The sequence below is a fragment of the Chelonus insularis genome, unplaced genomic scaffold (assembly GCF_013357705.1).
Source record: "Chelonus insularis isolate UGA/USDA-ARS -01 unplaced genomic scaffold, ASM1335770v1 contig_35_pilon, whole genome shotgun sequence".
NCBI classification, from domain to species: domain Eukaryota; kingdom Metazoa; phylum Arthropoda; class Insecta; order Hymenoptera; family Braconidae; genus Chelonus; species Chelonus insularis.
In genome coordinates, this window is record NW_023276524.1 from 721214 (window position 1) to 744638 (window position 23425).

The following is a 23425-nucleotide window of genomic DNA, read 5'->3' on the forward strand; positions in this document are numbered from 1 at the left end:
TGAAAAATAATGCGAAGGAAACTGGCATTGTTGAACGATGTGTGTTGGAAGGTATAGGTGGTTTTCATCCACTAAAGAATTTCACTGTTGATATTATTCACGACGTATTCGAAGGTATTTGCAGATATGATATAGCTCTTATTCTTTCTTATTTTATAAATGCAAAATTTTTCACTCTCGAACAACTTAATACTTTAATAAAGGGTTTTGATTATGGACCCATTAAAAATAAACCTTCAGAAATTCTTGAATCTCATATAAAGAACAAACAAATAATTATGTATGCATCAGAAATGATAACATTGTCATTGCATTTGCCTTTAATAATATCCCATTTAATCCCTGATTCTAATGAAGTCTGGCAATTACTCTTATCAATGCAAAAAATTATAAATATACTAATGAGCTATGAAGTTGACGAGAACGCTTATCTCGTCTTGGGTGTTGTAATAACTGAATATTTAGAAATATTGGCAACATGCTTTCCTGATTCGTTCAAACCGAAACATCATTTTATGGTTCATTATTCAAGAGTAATGCATCTTTGCGGTCCATTATCGAAAATATCAACGATGCGATTTGAAGCCAAACATCGGCAGTGTAAAGTTACTTCTCATGCTGCTGTAAGCCGTGTTAATGTTTGCAAAACTATCGCCATAAAGCATCAACTTTGCCAAAACTATCGTTTTTTGATAAATAAAGTACCGGAGGGTCTATCTTATGAATTTAAAACAATAAAAAATATAAAATTAATACATTTAAACGGGTATTCTGGGTACGCAAAACTTCTGCCAGCGTCTGTTAGTAATTTAATTTATATCAATTGCATAAAAAAAATTAATTTTTATAGCAATGTTATAGAAATTGGAAACGTTATTATGGTACCACATAAAGATGCTCCTATTTTTTACAAAGTAGATAATATTATAGTTTGTAGCAATATTAAAGTATGTCTTATGGTTAAAAAATTAATAAGTACATTCCTCTACGAAAAAACTGAATGTTATCGATTGTACAACGATCAGTATACGTGGGATGTACTAAATTTGGATGACCTATTTAGCTTTAAGATTACGAATCTTGTAAGAGCATCTAATGGTGCGAAATTTATTCTCAAAAATTGGTTTTAATTTAAATAAAGATATATTTAATAATTCATAAAAGTGTTTTATCATTATCAAATTCAACCGCGATTCCTTAATTTCCCTAAATCAAAAAAACATTATTAATTTTTTACGTTACAGCCTTTTTTTGAATCAAAAATAAATAATAAGCTGTAGAGAAATTAATACATTGATATATAAATATTGTTAAGCATACTTAGAAATTTTACTAAATCGATAAGGAAGTTTTCTAATACAGCACATTAAATTTTACCATGCCAGCACAACAATTTTTATGAAGCTATGACTAATACTCTTTATGTTTCAATTTGATAATATTTACGTTTCAATTTAATAATATTTACATGATCGTAAAATACTTTTTACTTTGGTCGTCGATCGCGCACGCATTATAAGAGAGCATGGTAATTTTTCTGAAATTTTCTCTACAAAAATTATATGATTTTTCTCTCCGTGTATGAGTCATCGGAATATTTGCTATACTTTAGCTTTAAAAGAACAACTAGTACTTAATAATTACTTTTTAACAGCACATGATGAAGAATATGAGTTTATATCAGGTGCGAAAAATGAAGTTTTGATACATGAACTTAATAACTACAAATATTTTTATAATACTTTACTATTGATAGCTTCAGAAAAAAAAGTATCTGTTACTGATTGGATTTGTTATGATGGTTTCACATTAAAACCAGAAATGATAGTGATGGTCCCGTCTGAAAATGGGCCAAATTTCTTTTTTATTAATTATTTAGTTTTATGTGAATCACATAAATTGATCGCTCTTACACAAAAGTTAATTGCATATTATAATCATCATTTTCAAGCGTACGAGATTGAAAAAAATGTTTACTCATTTATACCATTATATTGGATTGATATACGTTATAATATAATAACTTATAAAATTTTACTTGGTGATGGTAAAGAATACGTTGCAAAAAGATGGATTTGAGTAATCTATAATGATCCACGTTTATAAACTAAATCTTACTCAAGAGTATTGTAAGCTGCTAGTGTATGACATGATTATAAAACATATATAATAAAACATTTAAAAGATAAATTTGTTTATAAGAATTATTATTAACAATTCGTAAGCTTTTGTAATTTTTCTTTTCAACATTTCATAAAATTTTAATTATATAAAATAAAAATTAAATTACAACATAGAAAATTTTCTACTACTTTTGAATAACTTTAATAATAAAATTTATGTAAAAATAATTCTAAGTAATATCAATAATTTCAAACAGCATTCAGTAGTAATTAACAAAACATTCTGTGGGTTTTGGAAAACAATAAAAATTTAGTAATTCTTCTATACATTTTTATATAAAATTTATTAAAAATTGAGCTTCAGTTTTCTCCGTGTATTTCAAAATTGGCCGCTCATCAAGTTGAAATTATTGCAAAAATTACGTCAAAGTAGGAAAGCAAGAAGTACATCTGACCAGGTACTAGTAGATTCATTGGCAACACTTCCTGCAGGTAACTATTCATTTATTTTTTTCAGGATAAATTGTGAGGACTATCAGAATTTTAAGAATAACAATTTCTTCTAGCAAAACAAGATGCTGTATTTCTCCATTTACTGCCATTATTAATGAGCACTGCATATGTTACAAAGCCACAAAATGAAGTAACAAAGGATTTAGGTGAACCTCCAGTTAAAAAAATACAAGAGATCAAAAAACGTCGCGCCACTTTACAAGAAAGTAGAGACGGGCTATTCATCATTGTACCGGTAAATATCCATGTGATGTTTATATGTATTCTTACCAGTTTATTTAAGTTAAAGCTTTGCACATGAATTTGCAATGATATTTCTATATTACATGCTTCAAAACATCAATATGATTGTAAATTGTTTCAGACTATCGCAAACTTAGATCGTGTAATTGAAGAAAAAAGGGAGCATCTCCGAAATTTGAAGTTAACATTACAGCCTATTCCAGTGATCATTGGAACTCTCAGAGAAGTGGAAGACGTTTATGTTATCGTTGATGATAATAAATATCGCGTTAGTGATTTTTTAACTGCAGTAGATCTTGCGTTAAAAATTTATCAAGCTCTCGATTACAAATATCCAGAAGCTGCACTAAATTCGTGGTTATTTATTCAAGCTGGTTGTTATGATATTCCTATGAAAACAAAACATTTTTCACAATCAGTACAAGAGTTAATATGTTTTGTAAGAAATTAATTCAAAACGCATTTTCAAGACTTAATTTAGCATTTATAATTTTTATTAGTTATTTATGTTAATGGTATTTTAAAATTTATTTTTATCAAAAATGATCAAAGAATAATATTCAGTATTTGTCTTTTAATTAGTGGAAGAATATTCTACAAATTAATTTAAAAAAATTTCATCCAAGTTTGTTTTTGATTATTCTATGTAAAAATGAATATTTGTTTTTGTTGTGAACAACAATTAAAAACTAATTTAGATCTCTTGTTACATATTAAAGTTGCTCATAGGACTTTAACCGCGTATAGATGTATGGAAAGTGATTGCAAGCGCAGTTTTTTATTATATTACAGCTTTTGGAAACATCGTAAACGAGAGCATGATGTATTTGTAATTAAGTGGTACTGTATTAAAGACTTACCAAGAAAACGAGTTGCTATGTCAATTGAAGACTTCCGATTATTATTATTAGACGAATGTTTAGACATATTAAAAGAAAAAGTATGTACAAGATTTTTGGCACTTGGCGAAAGTCAGAATGGATTAAATGAGATGCAAGAGATGTTCGATCACATTAAAAAACCGTTCCATAATTTAAACTCAGAACATACGATATTTAAAAAATTTGAAAGACTTGGTACTTTGATTTTACCAATTGTTAGAATAGTTGATTATCAAAAAAATTTATATTGAAAAATTGAATAACTGCTCATCTCTTTGTCACAATGTAATTCAAGGTAAATTATAGAAACTCAAAATTAAAAATTTTGAAAAGAAAATTATTTTACCATTGTTGTTGTATAGTGATGAATATGAAACAAATAATCCTTAAGCTGCCCACAAAGAATTACAAAAATGTTGTGCGTTATATGTGAAAATTGCTTGTCTTCCACCTGAGTACTAATCAAAAGAATCAAGTATTTTTTTATTGGGATTGTTTAATGCACTGGGTCATCAGAACTCTAAGATTTTTATCCCGCTATTGAAGAAATTAATCATTTAGAGGTCAATGGCATTGAAGTTATAATTGATCGCGAAGTTAAAAAGATTTATTTTAAATTAATTTGCATTGTTGGTGATAATTTGGGTCTGCATCAAATGTTTGGCTTACTTGAAAATTTTAATGCAACTTACTTTTGTCGTTTCTGTTACACTAAACGAAATGATATTGATAAAGTATTTAATGATAAAAACTGTGTTCTTCGTGATAAAATAAGTTAAAAAACAGATTTAGCAGCTGACGATGGTCAATCGAGAGGAATTATGAAGCTGTGTATCTTCCATTCTCTATCAGATTTTCATTTAACAACTAATTACTCTGTAGACTTGCTGCATGATTTACTAGAGGGTGTATGTCAGTACGACATTGGTTTAATTTTTTATTATTACATTATCGAATGTGAATATTTTTCTATAAAAACATTAAATGATTTGTTATTTGGGTTTAATTATAACTTCAATGATCGACAATACAGACCGCCAGAATTCAGTGAAACACATTTAAAAAATAAAAAATACTCTATGGGCGCAGCTGAAATGCTTTGTTTAATGCGAAATATTACATTAATAATAGGTCATTTAATACCTCCAAACAATGATCAATGGCAATTTGTACAAATATTACAAGAAATTGTACTATTCGTCACTGAAAAATTTTGTCAATTCCAGTCCCATGAATATCTTGCTGATTTAATTTCTGATTATTTATCCCAATTGCAAACTTTATTCCCTAATTCTTAAAACCCTAAGCACTATCTTCTTATCCATTATCCAAGAGCAATGAATATGCTTGGTCCTTTGTGGCACATAGCTTGCATAAGTTTTGAACGAAAGCATCGTTCTTCAAAAATAACTTCTCATGTCTCTGTTAGTCGTCGTAATATATTTTATACCCTAGCATTGAAGCATCAATTGATTTTAAATTATACATTTTTAGTACCGCAAACAATTCCAATATTAATTACTGGTCCAATCAAAAAAATGGCTGTAAAAGATCTAATAGGGCATGATTTATATCAAAATTGCAACGAATTACAATCAATCCATATGCTATCAGTCACAAAATGGGTATCTTATGAAGGACATGTTTTAAAACCCAACATGATATTAGCTATACCAGGTGACAATAAACCAATTTTTTATGAAGTCTATTATTTAATTGTAAACGATTCTAGTACCATATCAGTTATAGGAAAGCGGTTGTTTTGTTGCCTAAATGAACATTTCAGAGCATATGAAATAATTAACACACAAGTGTCAAAATTTATTTGGTTGACATGGCCTCAAATTCGAACTAGTTTAGTCACGTATAAAACTCGCTTCGGAAAAAGTTTTGAATATATAGCAAAAAGATGGGTATAGAATGAACAAATAATAATATTATTTATGGTGTTCCTCAATATTTATGTTTGTGTTATTGAATTATATTATTTACGAAAAAAAATAAAATAAATGATTGTAGAAAATACTGTGAATTGTATTCAATATTTATAAATATTTGTATTCAATATTTATTAATATTTGTATTTAATATTTATTATTATTATTATTATTATTATTATTATTATTATTATTATTATTATTATTATTATTATTATTATTATCATTTTTTATAGTTCTTTATAAAAATTTCAATTCTCTTAGTAATAAAAATGATACAGTCTTTTTAAAATATACTAACCTTTTAGAGTAATTTAACATATCAATTTCATTATTTTAATATCGACTTTGTAAAAATTTGGAATGGGGAATTTAAAAATTAATGTTCACTCAATCGTAATTTTTCCAAAAAGCTTCGAAATTTCTCATAAAAACTCGAACTGTTTCCCGATTACTATAAAGCTTACTAATTTTCGTTTTATTTTGATTAATAACTAGGGAAATTTCGAGTTCGGTTTTTTTCCGTGTATATGCTAGAACTACCTTAAAGCATATTTTTATCCTGTAAACAGTATTTACATCGTGTGTTGATGGTACTTCTCTATTGTAACCTTGGAGTAAATGCGGTATTATTTTAACAATTTTACATTTTACGAAACAAGCAGTTTTTCTTCTTCAATATTAAACATCGCAAACATATTTGTATGTATATACGTTAAAAATTATTTTAAGTGAACAATGAAACCAATCATCATTGCATTGCAAATTCAAAATCCCGTCACATATGGTTGAAATCCATACAGATAATGTATGACGTCATAAATGAACTATAGCAATTTTGTAAACACTTCTTTTACACATAACAGTGTGTGAAAAATTTACACACGTAATATAGTTTATTAATGGCGTTATACATGTAACACGCATCAAATGATAAATTTTACACATGTATGAATCATCTCGGATTTGCAGTGTAGCAACTAATAAAAGCGACAAACCAAGAATACTTACATATTTTATCTGTTAGCATAAAGAGAAGTGTAAAAAAAACCAAACAGGGCTTTTTTGACATTCAGTCAACACCCACATTATATTTGCCCATTTAGCGTGCATTAAGTATGAATGTGGTGTGACGGTAAATTCGGTGCAGCCAAGTGTAAACCCAATGTAATGGTACAAAAAAACGCAGTGTGTATGTGAAGTGCAGATTTGGTGTAAATATAAGTTTATCACTTTAATTCAATGTGTGTAAGTGTAATAGTAGTATGTATCTAATAAAAATATACTGAGTATGTCTAGTATTTTCATGAGGTAAAATTTGTTGCCCGGGTAATCCTTGAAGTAAGCAACTAAAAATAGAATGATCTGTTGAATATAATAGCAGTATAAAAAAGAAACTTGGACTGATATCATATTCTATGATCCTATCATAAGGTACCAACACTGAAAATTGTTGATACTTTTGAATTAAGGTGACGAGAAATTTTTTCAAGTAGAACCTCAAAAATGGAGTGCAGTTTATTTTATGATAGTTACGAAAATGTAAATTAGCTTAGAGTAATAACTTTTAAAATGCAAAGGTTTAAAAACTATTCACTCTATAGTTTTAACTTTAAATATGAAAAAAAAAACAGAAGAAGTACGTTTATTGTGAATCTAACTATCAAGTTGGAATAAGTAAGTTTTATTAATGAATTGTGTATAGAGAAGATTAATTTTCAATTTATAATTGATAAATCTTTCAACTATGAATTTTAGTATTCTACAGCTTCTATCATAATAATCTAATCAATGTTGACTCACTTAATCCGTGGCTGTTTGTTAATCAAATCGTCAAAGTTTGGCCAATCTTCAGTGCATGCTCTACATGCACATCGAAACCAGTAACGCCCCTCGAGACATCTTTGACGAACTTTTAAGTTACGCTTTGTGAAGATAGGTCCATAATTTTCTGCCACAACTTCTCCTGGTTTCAAAGGACGAGTGGCCCGTAAAATGATATTTCTTCCAGCAAAATATCTGCACAAAATATTCGGTTTTCTTTGAATTAATAACCTATATTATTTAAAAATAGAGTATTACAAATCAATGCGAAATAGTTAAAATTCATTCATTTGCTTAAACATAGTCAAATAATTATTAACAGAGTGAGAGCCAGTGCCAGTTAGACAGTCATCAAAGCATAAAAGCTAAAATTTAGATGTGTTATTTGAATAACGATACTGTGACAGTATTATAAAGCCAGACCCATCTAAACGGTATAACATCTCGTCAGACACATACAGTACAAGGTTGAATGCAAGCGAGAAAACGTGATTTGTCTGCATGAATGCGGGTAACATAATATTGGTGGAATTTCAGATGATGAACTTTATACAGGTATTGGGTAAATAACTATTTCAAAACAGTACCTAAACAGTTGGACAAATCTGAAGGTTCTACAATCTCTTTACATGTAACACAAGATTAAGATTCGAGATAAATTTTCAAAGCACTCAGTTTGACCGAGACCAGTATACGCTCAACTTCAAAAGTTCAAGATGGTATTTTGACTTAAAATCTTGCAATCGGTATAAAAATACAGTGAAACCAACTCATAATTATAGGAGGTAATATAAATTTTCTATTTTATAACAAGACTAGTAAAAATGTGATTTTGTTTTCTAAAGAAACATTTAAAAAATGTCAAAATATATTAAAATATGTTAAAAATTACGACAGTGGTTATCATAGGAAGTGTTATAAAACATTTACCGTAGTAATGAAAATATTTGAAAAAGACACGGATACGATTTTAAAGGTATCAACGTCATCAAATCAACTTACTAGTTTTACTATATCAATTTTAATGGAACACGATTTAAACTTTAAAAGACATTCCTATTAAAAGCGATAAAGTGTTGAAGACAATCGTAAAATTTGTTTATTTTGCAATCGTAAAAAGAAAAAACACCGATCAAAAATCTAGCCCTTTCACGAGTCTGATACAGAGTTTTTGAAATCTTCAATAATAGACTTTGTAACAGAATGAGTTGAATATCAAGATTTCTCTTGATTAACTAATTGGCGTGGTTCCGAAATCTACAATCACACTCTATGTCAAGTAGACTTTGATAATAAAATGAAATTATCGACGAAAGAATCAGTTAAAAATATTTGGCATAAGTTTCAAAATAGTTATACGTTCGGAGAAATCAGTTATCAGTTAACCCTCTCTTTATGCATTTTCCTAACCACCACAGTATATAAAGGATGCATTTTCCTTAAACCTAGTACTTATTTTTTGAACATTGTAAGAAAGTTGACGTTAGAATTTTCGAACTTACAATAAAGAACTTATCTCTGAAAATTTTTCTATCTTGTTACTCTTGGATCCATAACAACGTCGATGTTTTTTTTAACTTATTTACATAGCTATTACAGTAGAACTCTTCTCAGAGTTAGACCTTTCTAAGAGTGAACAGGTGACTCTTTGTGAGTGAGGATTTCTCTCCCACTCTCAAGAGAGATTCTCCAATCCAACTGAATTTTGAGACCCGCAAAGTTAACCCCTAATAAAGATTTTGGATACTTCCTCACGTTACATGTAGTTTTAGCCTAGCTGTTACTGCGTCTGATGAGGGGCAACGACTCTTCAAATAAAACTGAATTCACAAATACGGTTATACAATTACTTTTCAAGAAATTCATTTAAATTGCAGCTTTGTTCTTTATGTTAGTACGCCCAATTGTTACGCACCTTTATTACCATTTATTTGTCTAAGTCATCCTTAGTCCAGGTCTGTAACTTTCAAGTTTTCTTATTTATTGTAGTAGCCATTATACTCTCACTTATGGTAAGCACTGGTTTTTAGTATATCAAAGATTGAGAACTCACTGTTAGACAGTAGTATTTTTATTATACTTGTCATTTTTTATCTACGTTTAGAAAACAAAAATTCTTTTTATGCAATATTTACTAATTCATGTCTAGATCATATTTTTGATGACCTTCACCCATTTTAATATTCTTTCTTTTATAATATCTATCAAATTAGTTAGCTTCTTAAGCACACTCAAGTCTCTATTAATCGTACTAATTTGATCTTCAACTGTTGGAAGTTTTTACATTTAAAAAAGTGATAAGCAAGTGGATGATAAACTTGAAGTAGTTCACCCTATATACGTAGAAATATAATGTGCTATGTGATTTACTATCAATTAATTAAATCGAACTACATGTAATTAATTAAACCAACAAAAAAACCTGATAGGATAAAGTTTATTCAATTAATTGTAAGTTAGAACACTATGACATGCATGAATAATTATACAATTTCAGAACTTACACGAGAATACAATGATAATAATAAGCTTATTGTAACGTTACTGAAGTAATAATTATTCAAACTGTTACCTGGTGACAGCAGGATAACAATCATGGTTAAAACGTGAAGCACTCGGGTAGATTGCTATTCCAAGGTATACAGTTTTGCTCCCACGAAATCGATGATCATTGCCATGTTGAGTTTCAAAAATTTCATGGGCATTGAATTGCAATAATTGCAGATTTCTTAGAAGAATTGAACCAACTGCAATTTTCTCTTCTAATAATGCATCTAAAATTAAAAAAAACCTGCTTTAATAATATAACATTTTCAACTTTTCAACTAACATTGAAAATATGTTCCAAAATTTTTTGTCGCAACAAATGAGTTATTAATTAAACAAAAGCATTTAATTACTTTCATTCACTACTTTGTTATTACTTAATCGCTTTCGAATAAATTGTTGTCATTTCGATTTCAAAACACTATGAAAATATGTTTATCCACCTTTTTATATTGAAATATTTTTTCGTAACTATGAATCTTAATAGTCTAAATAATCTCAATAACCTTATTAGTCGTATCACAATATCTATATATATTTCATATCCTAACTCTATTTTGGTTGCTACAAATGCTATTATTTTTACATAACGCGAGTTGTTACATTAAGTTAATCAAATTTAATAAAATTTATAGCTATTAATAGCTTTAAATTTTATTTTAAACTCACTTTTAGTTTTTAAATCATTGTAAAATAGTATCAATACTTATTGAAACTCACTTCTGAATAGTTATCACAGCCAGCAAGCAAACAATTAGAAAATTCGAAATTGTTAAAGTAAATTAAATAAACAATAATGGCCTTCAAAAATTTTTAATATAATGAATGTGTCATGATAAAAATCGTAGGAATTTTTAATTCTATATTTACAATCAAATACTGGCATTACCTGTAACTACTGATGACGTGTCAAAGAAGTTGACAAGTTCTAAACATTTCAATAGGAATGCTGCCATGAGAGATCTTTCAAAAAAATCTACTGGGGTTCGTTTCTCGGATAAAGTAACGAGATCGTAGGCTCTTTTATCAATTTGGACACATCCTTCTTTGAGTTTTTTCTTTCTTAAACGTCGTCGCGATGATTTGCTGATTTTTTTTTCTGTATTTACTGCTGTTTCAATAATTTTATTCGATTGTTTCAAATCATCACGTAATTCCACACAAGCTTTCGAACCAATTTGAGTCACCATCCTCAAAGCAAGCATACTTAGAATGCTCATGCCAGATCCTACAATATAAAGAAAAATATGTTTCATAAGACATAACACTTTTTGTAGTGTAGAAAAGTATAATCTATACTGCTATATAAATATTTGGTGTCTGTTTGTCTGTCTGTTTGCGGTAATCTCCGAAACCGTTAATCCAATTGCGACTAAATTTTGCAGATCTGTAGAGGGCATTGTCAGAAACATTATAGGCTACTTTTCGTTTATGTAAATTGTTATAAACAATTACAAACAAGTTCTATGCAATATATTTGAGTTTTTCCAATGCGTAATTTTTTCTTTTACTTAAATAAAGTACATAAACCGTGTATAATGTACAACCGTGACATGCAAGATATCTTGAGAGGGATCACCACAGTTGCAGCGGGAGGCACGAGAGAGGTAGATATGAGAGAGTCTGTAGTTAAGATTGTAATGATTACCTCTAATACAACTGATGATCAATTTTTCTCTTTTTTCTAAGGCTAGGCCATGGAATCAGGGTTTTGGAGCGGAGTTGAAAAAGTTGGCAAAGTAGGAGGCACTCTTACGTGCAGTCTGTTCTCGCAATCTCTTCTAAGTTTTTTCGACAGTATTAGATCTAAAGGTAGAAAAGAAGTCAGGTACGGGTGTTTTATCTCATCTCTATGTCTACTAGCACAAGCTGATTTACTTCAGGAAAAGCAACGACTCACATTGTGGATGAGGAAATGGCAGGCGTTAGAGAGTTTAGAGATGTCAGAAAAATGGTTGCTGTTAGAGGAAGAAAGGCTCTGTTGAAGGTTGTAGAGAAGTTTGGAAATTTCAACTAAGAAATTGTTTAGATTAAGAGGTTGACCTGGTGCAGGATAAGTTGCGGGTTATATGGATTTTCAGTAATGGGTGATGAAAAGATGGAAGGTGTATCAAAAATAGAGTACTTGAAGATAATTGAAGCTGAAAGCTGAGGCCAGTTTTCATTAGGGAGATCAAAAGGTTCTGATGTTCCTCCCTCTTCCCGGTCCTAGAGAGATGAATTAAAAGATCTAAAAGAAAGCCTGTGTTTCTTTGAGGGATTAATGTGTAAGAAGGTCAGATGGTTCGACAGGAAGAAAGAGGAGGGGGTTTGTTCAGGGGCTTTCTTGTGAATTGGTATGATCGCACCTTAATTGCATCGCTTTTATAAAGTAATATATTTTTAACTTACCAATCAGCAGAGCAATAATTTTGCATTCATATTTATGGTAAGTTGCTACAGCTTCATCTCGGCATTTCCTTCGACAAAATGCTACACTACTGCATTTCGGGCATCCTACAGGTGCCCTTAATCTGAAATTACATATTAAGAATTAATAAAGTTCTTTTATCACCATCATATCGGAAACTATTTCACAATTAATTTTTTGTTTTAAAAAGCGATGTTACGACATATCCCGCGCTATAGTAATTAACATAGGAATTTGAAATCACACTAAATTAAATTAAGGTAAACCGCCCTATTTCCGGACAGTCATTATTTTTGTTAACAATAAGCAATAGTTTACTCACAACCGAACAAATATTAATGTGATTATATATTTTCATCCATATACTTTCTTATCCTGCTACGAAATTTCTAAATTAAATATTTTTTATTTATAAAAAAAATAATTTCGGTCAGAAAGTTCCATGACGCTATTTATAGAACGCTCGTATACTTAACATCAGTATTGTGATAAATTGCGAATATTTTTCCTTTCAAGCGATTTGTAAAGGATATATTAGTCACTACTTAATCTCTGTCCTTCTATTTTGTGAATAACCACTCAAGTTTTAAATTTTTGACATCATCGCTCTTCAAAAAAATTAAAATATCGTGTCCGGAATTAGACAATATAGGATTTACAAATTTTCCCAATTCCGGACAGTTGTCCGTACATCAGTACATTCGATAATATAGTGAAAGTGAAAACGATGATTATGAATGGCAACAATTGGAAGTGGCCTGATCGGGATGATATTTGTAATTGTGAGAAGAAAAATATGGTATCAAAAATTTCAGCTCCAGAGATAATTAACAGTAGAGGAATCTATGAAGTGCCAGAATTAATACATATTAAACAGAAGTTGTTAAGTAAAACACAATTAGACTTTTATTTCTATTTTGTTATTTACCTTAAACTGTAATACTTTATATATATTTTGTTTTTTGTAACAATTTTATTTTTGTTAGATAATTAAATAAATTATTTTTCTATGCAAAAGATGTTATTAAATTTTCTCTCTAAGAGTGAAGTCCTAAATTTTCAAATAAAAAATATTTGAAAAAACTTCGGGTTTAGATAGGCCGGAATTAGGCGCAGAAGTGTCGGGAATTAGAGATATAAGTTCGTGGTCAATGGCACTTACATAAATTTTAATTAAAAAATATTTTGATGATTGATTAATAATTGCCAAATATTAAAATTAATAATAGCACGTTTAATTTTGTAAATTAATAATTTAATATTTTTATATTATCAAAATGAATGTGATGTAGCTTCGTGTCTGGAATTAGGGCAGTTTACTTTATTATTTTCTAAATTAAGCCTCGTAATTTCATTTTTGTTCTACCTTATATTTTACAATAGTCAGCTTTTGAATAAGTGATTTTCATGTTGGAGGTTCGGATATAGTTTTAAATAATGAGATTGGTTTTATTTCAAAGACACACGGAATATTTATTACTAAAAAGTCTAAAGAATACACAGTTATGCTATTGCAACAAAGTCACATGTGGAAGTGATCCAACGCAATTATATTAGCTCACACTAAAATGAAGAAAGAGGGAATCATTGGAGACTTATCAAGCAGAGACCCCTACAAATCATATGGCGCCTCCGTTTAAATACTAACATTTCATTAATTAACTCAGTTTTCATCCGAGTTCCAGTTGATACAAAAAAAAAAAAGATAGTGTCCTCTGAGAGACATTCTATATGTGCCCATATCTTACGTTAGGGCTACGAACTCGTGGAATATTTATGGCCTGCCAAGTTAGTGTATCATTAACTCCCACCTATTGGTGTAAAGTTATGCACGAGCAACTCGAGAACACAATATGCCGAGTTTGCCATGGTAATGTGGATGAGACGCTATTTTCCGTTTTTTTAGTTCGCCCAGTCTGCGTACACTGACATAACACCGTAAGAGTGCTTCACTACAACTTTTGGCACTCTTACAGGATAGACAAGATACCAGTGATGCACTATATGCCCGGTGAAATTGACTCAGTCGTTGAAAACGGGAGAGTAAAAATTCTTTGGAATTTCCCGTTTTCTACTTCTCAACGTATTGAACACAATGAGCCGGATATTACTTTCTTCAAGTATAACAAAGAGCACGTATATTCCATTGAATTCTCAGCCCCAGCTGAGACGAATATACGTGAGGAAGTAGATAGTCAAAGTGAAAAAGACAGAGCTCGTGGAGGTCATAAGAAATGCCTACTAAGAGTATCGAGCGTATGTGAGAGCCCTGGTGATTTGCACTCTCTAGAGTAACGTTTTCTGACAGAGCTGTGAACGATACCAGTCCACCGAAGTCGGACTGAAATTGGCTACAGTCCTGGCTTACCCTCTAACACGAGGAAGCCGGGTGTTTGCGGAATAATCTCTTTTGGTTAGACCCCAGGTGGGTCTTGGAACGATGGCACGGCTGTAAAGCTCTTGACTACTCCAGGTTCTGGTGGTGTCTCCGTCACCACGATGTTTGTGAAGTAGGAGAGAAGCACATAAGCATCTTCGCTCGAGGAGACAGAGGCGTTCGACCTACACAGCTCTACCAGACAGGGGAAGCGTAAGTGATTAGAGGTCAAACGAGAAGAAGATAGCGAATTATTTAGGCTCTGCTTGAAACGTGCTTGTTATAGAAGAGTCTACTGCGAGACTTGAATTTGTTGACGGCTTTAAAGATCTATGTGTCAATGTGGGCGTAAAGCCTTGTGGAGCAGTCGATATGAACCCCAAGGTATTTAACCGAGGTTTTAGTTGGGATAGAAGAGTGAGTTCCATCAGACTCAGCGATTTTGATTGTAAAGTTTTTGAGTCTAGACTTTCTGCTGTTTAGGATGAACCGCTCAAGAGTTCTGAAGACAATGCTGTCGTATTTGGTGGGATTCATTTTCAAGTTCTATGAGGGGTAAAACTTGTTGATTTTTTTGATAGCCCGTCTGTCCACAAGAACAATAATGTCGTCAGCGTATGTTATGGCGTGAGTTCCGCTTGCTTGATTTAAGCCAAAGAGTTTGAGTAGAGTGCTGGTAAATATGGAGAATAAGTGGGGGGAGTTTACAGTGCCTTGCTGCAAGCTGTTTCTGATTTCACAAAGTTTTGAAGAGGAAAAGTCACCATCCCAGATCGAGAATTCGTAGTTAATGTTAACATTAAGCATCTGCATGATGCCATCAATCCGGATACTATTGTAGAATATGTGTGAAGTAAGCTCGTCAAGTTCCTTAGAGAAGAGATCAGATGCTTAGTAGTTCTGATGGAGATTAGATGTCTGTGGTGTGGGACCGCATTGAAATCCGTTCCTTATCGACTACGGTCAACTTATGTCCTGGGTCAGATATCAGTTCCGTTGTCTGACCAGCTTCATTAATAATCATGGCTCCATCTGTTTAATCTTTTAAAAATTCTTTAATGGAACTGCGAGAGTGTAAGAGAAGAAAGAGAAAATCTTATTCAAGCTAGCTCTAATTATGGTGTAATTCTTCTCTCCGGACCCTGACTGCATCCTGGGTAATTATTTCGCCTTCCTGGTTCTAATATAATCCGTCATGATAGAGTAGAAAAATCTGGTGGAGGCATTTTTATCGCGGTCTTGAGCCATTGCCTAATTTTGTTAATTTCCCAGGTCAACTGGAAATGATTGCCATCACTTTACTTACAGAGTTGGGGAGCCTGCTTGTGGTCTTGGTGTACAAGTCTCTTGAGGCTTCACTTGGATTTGAACAGTGTAGAAAGTTATTCAAGTCTCTTTCTGACTATTAGTTGGCTTCTATTGACGATGATTTTAACGTTAAACAACCCTGACGGGGTTCATCTGAATCATGTCAATCCGGTGAGTTAATCTTCAATCTGGCTGTCGATCTTAATTGGCATGTCCTTAATGATGGTCCGCCCATTAGAAGAGCTAGGCCTTTTCAGGATTTCTCCATGGTGGATGTTTCATGAGTTTCAGTTAATCTGGCAGCCTCAGCGGCCTGGGAGGTTGGCAATTCAACTGAAAATGGTCCAAAGCAAACCTTTCTTTTGCAGTGTCCTCTCCAGCCTTTACTTCTACTCCGTTTGGGGCTATCGGAAGGACATCCAAACCTAAGACTACTGTCTCTACTGCTGTGAAATGTGCTGATGCTCACCTTGTGCAATCAGCTATTGCTGCCAAACATAAGCTCGGCAGGTTGTCCTCATCCATGCTTACCCGCGCAAAACTACCACCGGATGCCATACCGATTTCTTTTTGAGACTTCGAGGTCTCAGTTAATGAGCTGTTGCCCTCCAGGACGTTTTAGTTACTTAGGAAAGCGAAGGCTACTTTTAAACAGATTGGCTTTAATTATGTCTGGGCCAAAAACTCAATTGTCTGCGCCAAGTTCAAGGGTGAGGATATCGCACATGTCGTAAATAGCCATGATGATATTGCTAGGCTGGCGGCGATTTATTCGTCGGCAAAGCAGTAATAGGCTCATGCTGCTTCACCCCAACCTGCTTTTTATGCCTGGTCTAGGCAATTTCTAGTCACGCAGTCTCTTAGTGTACTCATTTTTGAGAGAAAATATCTGTGATCTTGTTTAGCTGCTTTATTGTGTAACTTTTACTCTATATCTATTTTGCTGTTTGATGTAGGTTTTGATTAAATCTCTAAACAATAAATCTCCCTATCTATGTATCCTTTCCTACCATATCATTTAATCCAGCATATGGTATTTCTTGAATTTTCCCCGAATTTTCCCTCTAATATATCATTTTGATGACCTCCTCGACCCCGATTTTTTTAAATATGTTTGCTACCTTTCTCTCTTATTTTAATGGCTTCTTGTTCAGTATCTCTCTCATTTCTTCTCTTAGGAATATTTTGGGCCATCTGCCCTCCTCCATTTGTATTACCTCAACCAAGTACCTCACTGCTCTCTCCCTAATAACATTCTCCAACGTTTTCTCCCCAATTTCTCTCCTCCAGATATATTTGGGTGTAATACATGCAACTCCCATTGCCATCTTTCAGTATCTGTCCTGAATCTTCGTAATTCCCGTGACATCTTCTCACCCCCACACTTCCACTCCATAGCATGCCCTCGCTCTGATCAATATGTTTATCAGGTATACCCTATCCCTAATTTCATGTCTCCCGCTTCTTATATATAACCCCCACATCGCGTTAATTGCTTTTTGTGCTTTCTCTTTTAATTCTCTCTTTTGTTTTGCTGAACTGTTTTTAACTGTAAACCAATATCCTAAATATTTGAAACTCTTGACAATGTCAATTTTCCTTCCCCTGTAGAGCCATTTTCTCTCTTTTTCTTTTCTCCTATTCCTGAAGACTATGATCTTTGTTTTGTTCAAATTTACCTCCAATTTGATCTTCTTCACATACCTCTCTAGTTCCCGCAGCATGTCTTGCAGCTCTTTCTCATCCTCCACCATCATTGCTACATCATCCTCGTATTTAGCCACATAGAACTTGCTCCCTCTCATTGTCATGCCCTCAATTTTTTTCCTTATCATCCCCTCCTCATGGTCATTTATGAATATGTCAAATAGCATTGCGCTTAATACGCATCCTTGTCTCACCCTTTGATTCACCTTGAATTTTTTCGTTATCTTGCTTCCTACTTGTATCTCTCCACATGTATTCTCATAAATCTTTTTAATCATACTCAGCATCCTCCCTTTCATTCCATACTCCTCCAATTTTCTGATCAGTATATTTCTATGTACTTCATCAAACGCTGCCTCGAAGTCTATGAATGTTAAAAATTACTTTCCCACCCTCGTTATTTAATTTGTTGTCAATTAGCGAGTTTAGAACAAAGATTTGGTCCCTCGTCCCTCTTCTCATTCTAAATCCCGCTCGACTTTCCTTCATTATTTTATTTCCCTCTATTCAGTCACTGAATCTCTCCGCTATTATTGTTGTGAGCAGTTTGTACCCTACATCCAACAGTGATATCCCCCTATAGCAGTGTTCCCAGCCGTCACATAATTATAGTACATGTCACATAAATCTATCTTGATGTACTATGTACTCCAAACAGTACTTATGTGACACTAATGTACTATAATTCGATTATTTTTGCATATACAAAATACAAAAAATATACATATAAAAAATTATACATATAAAAATACAGTATTCATATGTGTTCATATATTATTTTATTTTTGACTTTTTATCGCTAGGAAGCGCTCCTATCTCAAAGAATAAATGAAGCTAACTTCACTCAATATGAAAATTATTTTAATTGTCAATGTAGGTTATTTTTTAATCCTAGGTGTTGGTTAGTTTCACAATGATAAAAGTTTCTGGAACGGCATAAAAATGTAAATATACATTACAAAACTAGTTTAGTTAATTAATTTATTTTTATAACTAGTCAAATACCAAAAAGTATATTATTTATGAGTAATAAAAATAATCTAAAGAGTAAAATATAAAAGTTAGCTACGAAGAAAATGGAATCTTCTGTTGAAAACAGATCTCCGAATACCTCCTGTGATTCACCACCTAAAAAATCAACCAAGACTGTTCGACGTAAACAAAAATTTAGGAGTGAGTGGTTATCAGAAAGTGATTTCAGTACTTGGCTCATCCCAGATAAATCAGATATTTACAAAGCTACATGTATTTTATGTAAAACTTCCATGAAGGCTGAAATATGTGTAATTCGAACCCATGCCAAAGGTCAAACTCACATGCGAAATATTAGTGGCACTAAGAAGCAAACTCCCATCACTACTTTTACAGAATCTAATATTAATAATAACTCTAACAACTCGGTACATAGAGCTGAGATAAAATTGTGTGGTTTTTTATCAAAACATAATTTTTCATTTAAAATAATGGATCATCTTGGTCCATTATTGAAAAGTTGCTTTCCTGATTCACAAATCGCTCAGAAAATTCAAATGAAAAGTACTAAATCTTCTGCTATTGTTAAGAATGTCATTGCCGTATCTGAAAAAGAATATTTAGCTAGCAAATTGAAGAATACTACATTCAGTATACTTGTTGATGAATCGACTGATATATCAGCAATTAAAACACTGTGTATTGTTATAAGGTAATAAGAACTTTTTTTTCACTGTCTCTTTAATTATAACTTATTGGAATATATATTTATAAATTTTTTAATTTCAGATTTTATGATTGTGAAGCTAGTGAAATTGTTAGCCGTTTTTGGGACCTCTGCCAAGTCTTCAGTGACACTAATCCAGTCGATGCAGCAACTGCAGAACATCTTTTCAATATTGTGAAATTATCATTTGATGAATATCAAATCCCCTACTCCAATATCATTGGTTTTGCTTCGGATGGTTGCAATACAATGATGGGGTGTAATAATTCAGTTGCCACCAGATTTCAAGATTTATGTCCTAATATATGCATTTTTAAATGCATATGTCATTCTTTGCACCTTTGTGCAAGTACTGCTTGCAAACAACTACCCAGACAATGTGAAGATTTGGCACGTGATGTTTTCAACTTTTTTAGTGCAAGTGCTAAACGACAATTTCAGTTAAAAGAGTTTCAAGAGTTCTTAGATGTTGAAGTACACAAGATTTTACACCCTTCTCAAACTCGATGGTTATCATTATCATCAGTAATTTTAAGATTACTAGAACAATGGACAGCATTACAAACATATTTTACTGATCAAGTATATGAAGCTAAACTACATGCAGCTGGAACAATATTAAATTATCTGAATAACCCGATTGTGAAGTTATATTATTTATTTTTAAAATGGGTTTTACCAAAGTTCACTACTTTGAATGAAATTTTTCAATCTGAAAAACCAATGATAACTTCTATGTATGATGCTGTTAAAATTACTTACCTAGAGCTACTACAAAGTTACATGCAATCAGATTATATCAGCCAAACTTCATTAGCTGATATTAATCCAACTGATAAAACTAGATTTTTATCATCTACTCAAATATATGCAGGCGTTGATGTGATTAATTTTTTTAGTTCTCCTGAATATCGTCATAATGAGAGAATGAAAGAAGATTTTTTCAATGGTTGTATAATGTTTTTAAGCACCGGCTGTAATGAAATCAAGTCTCGTTTTGATTTTGGTAATGCTCTATTACAAAAATTAAATGTACTGCAACCTTCAAAAGCAATGAATCGAAGAACAAGAAACAACACACCATCACTTATGCCTTTAATGCAACTACTACCACGTATTGTAACACCGAATGAATACCAAGATGTTGACAATGAATGGCGACGATTACCTAACTTTGAACTACCTGGTTATATGAGTATAAAGGATGATCCAGATATTTTTTGGAATAAATTATTCAAGAATGATTCTGGAGATGATAGAGGCAATCCATTCAAAAATTTGTCTAAGTTTGTGCTGAATGTACTTTCTTTACCACACTCTAATGCAGATTGCGAGCGTATTTTTAGTAAAGTAAATTTGATAAAAACTAAAACTAGAAACAAATTAATTACGTCAACAGTGAATGGATTGCTTCTATCTAATCAACGAATATATGATTGTATTGATTATGAACCAAGCAAGACTGAGTTTAGTCGAATGACCGCTGCAATACTTTATCCTCCTACATTAGGTGGAAAAAAAACTAATTCTAAAAGAAATTGTGATAGGAATTTGAGAGAAAATAGGAATGAGAGTGATGAAGATGACTTTGATAATGTTATTATGCCAAATGAATCATATCGATTCTATTCAAGAAAAAAATAAGCCTGTTTATTCAATTAAAAAAAAAAAAAATTAGAAAATAAAAATAAATATTTATTTCTAAATATTTTAAATAATTACGTTGATCAGTGTTAAAAAGTTTAAAAATTGAAGTTAAAATGTTGAATCATATAATAATCTTGCTTTTTTTTATATTTTCTATTGTATAAGATAAATAATATAACAAATATCAATAAATAACTGTGTATTCAATAATGTTTTTGTGATTTTTAATATTATTATCCTTTTTCTATACATTTTCATCCCTTTTTTATATATTTTTATTATTTATATATACATTAACGGATATCTATAGCTTGAAAAAAAAAAAAAAAAATTCATTGATAACTTGATATTGTGTATGAAAAAAGTTTAAAAGTACATTAAAAATCATTTTATTATTTCAAATTACTTAAAATTTAGATTTTTTATCCAATTTTTATCTAATTTCGATGTGTAACATAATTTCGAGGCCCGTACTAGAATTCTACGGCCCTGGTCACATAATATAGCTTCAAAAATCTGGTAACACTGCCCTATAGTTCTCAGGTTTTTTTCATCCCCCTTTATATATCGGCACTAATCTTGCCATTTCAAACCCTTCAGGCAGTCTCGTTTCTTTCCAAATTTCACCAATTATTTCTTTTAAAATTTCATGACAACTTCCCGCCAATAGCTTGATCATTTTCGCCTTTATTTCATCCTCTCCTGGCGCCTTTCCATTCACCAGTTTACTTAATCTCACCCTTATGTTAAACATGTTTATCTCCGTATTGAGTTTATTTAAACTTTCATTCTCCTCTCTCTGCTCTATTTCTTTTCCATTCTCTCTTTCATTTATCTCTCCACTCTCCTCTCCCACGTCATACAATAGTCCGGCAAAGTGCCTGCTCCACTGATCTCCCTTTATTTACTCGGATACCCTATCTCTTTTTACTGTCCTGTACCTGTTAATCGCCTGCCACTATTGTTGCATATTTTTTGCTTCGTTTATCTCCTGCCACTTTTCCTTCTCCCACTTCTTTCTTTCCTCGCCTTCGAGTAATTCTTAACTTTTTCCTTGTCCCACTTGTGTCTCCCTCCCATTCTGGACTCGATAAAACCACTCCCTCCCTCCTCCCCTTCTCCTGTTTTACTTTCCTCCCTTTTGTATTCACCTTCCCCCCGTTCTCTCTCTATTTCTTCACCATTCTTTCTCTCATCTTCTGCTTACCTTCTCAGTCATCCCTCATCCAACTCTATCATCACTGAAAGATAATCTGATTCGGTTCTCTCCACTATTTTCATCCTCGCTACCCCACTTCTCTTACCCCTATCTATGACCATAACCAGATCCTGCATTGACCCACAGCGTTCCTCTGGGCCCCCAACAAACGTATTCCCCTTGTAGTCTCCTTTTACCCTTCCATTCAATATTTTTAAGCCTAGATCTCTGTTTAGATCTAGTAGTTCTTTCCCCTCTGAGTTGCAAACTTTGTCACATGATCTTCTTACTTTCATTCTTGTTTCTCTCTCTCCATCCCCACATACCCCTCGCTCTTTCCTGATTCTCGCATTCATATCACCCATCACATATACTCTCTTTTACTCCATGCTAGCATTCTGCACACATTCTTCTAGTTTGTTTTTAATATTCGTCATTTCCACATTATTGCATACACTAATTATTATCACCTTATTGTTTCTCCCTTTTTCAGACTTCCTTATTATTATCCCATACTCTCACTCATTCACGCACCATTCCTGCTGACAGGACTCCTGGATCTCTACAAGATGGCCTCTTTTCGCTCTCTATCTTGTCCTTTTACTGCTGGTTTCATCCACCATGTCCACTTGTTGAAGCTTTCTCCTAATTCTTTAATTGCTCTCCCTTTTTTTCCTCAGTTATAGATGTTTCCATCAATATTATTATGTCGTGTCTTTTGGGCGACCTTGCAGCATCCCGGATCCCTGTCATTCCTGCTATGTTCCAAACCACAACCTTTATTCTGTTATGTTTGCTACTATATCTACAATTTTATCTGCTATTATTATTATATCCAATACTCTTCATTCTCATTTTTACTTTCTTGCCTTTATTTTTATTTTTACATTTCTTTACTCCTTCTTCTCCATTTCCCTTTAAACTTTCATTCTCTCTGCTTCCTCTCCCGCATACGAAAAATTCTCATTTTTAATATGATTCCTTTCTCCCTCACACTCATCTGTGATACTA

The 23425-nt window shown here is 32.1% G+C and overlaps 1 protein-coding gene across 3 annotated transcripts in view; it reads right to left on the reverse strand.

Moving 5' to 3' along the window:
* Positions 1-23425, reverse strand: part of LOC118067060 (SET and MYND domain-containing protein 4-like) — a 98374-nt gene that overhangs the window by 12266 nt on the left and 62683 nt on the right. Inside the window, exons 5-8 of one of the 3 annotated variants that reach the window (XM_035083594.1) lie at positions 12460-12581; positions 10958-11296; positions 10094-10295; positions 7501-7716 (exon numbers count right to left, since the gene is read on the reverse strand). In XM_035083594.1, coding sequence (XP_034939485.1) covers positions 7501-7716; positions 10094-10295; positions 10958-11296; positions 12460-12581 — 879 coding nt within the window. The remainder of the gene's footprint in view (positions 1-7500; positions 7717-10093; positions 10296-10957; positions 11297-12459; positions 12582-23425) is intronic. The other 2 variants (XM_035083597.1, XM_035083596.1) reach the window with 2 other exon arrangements.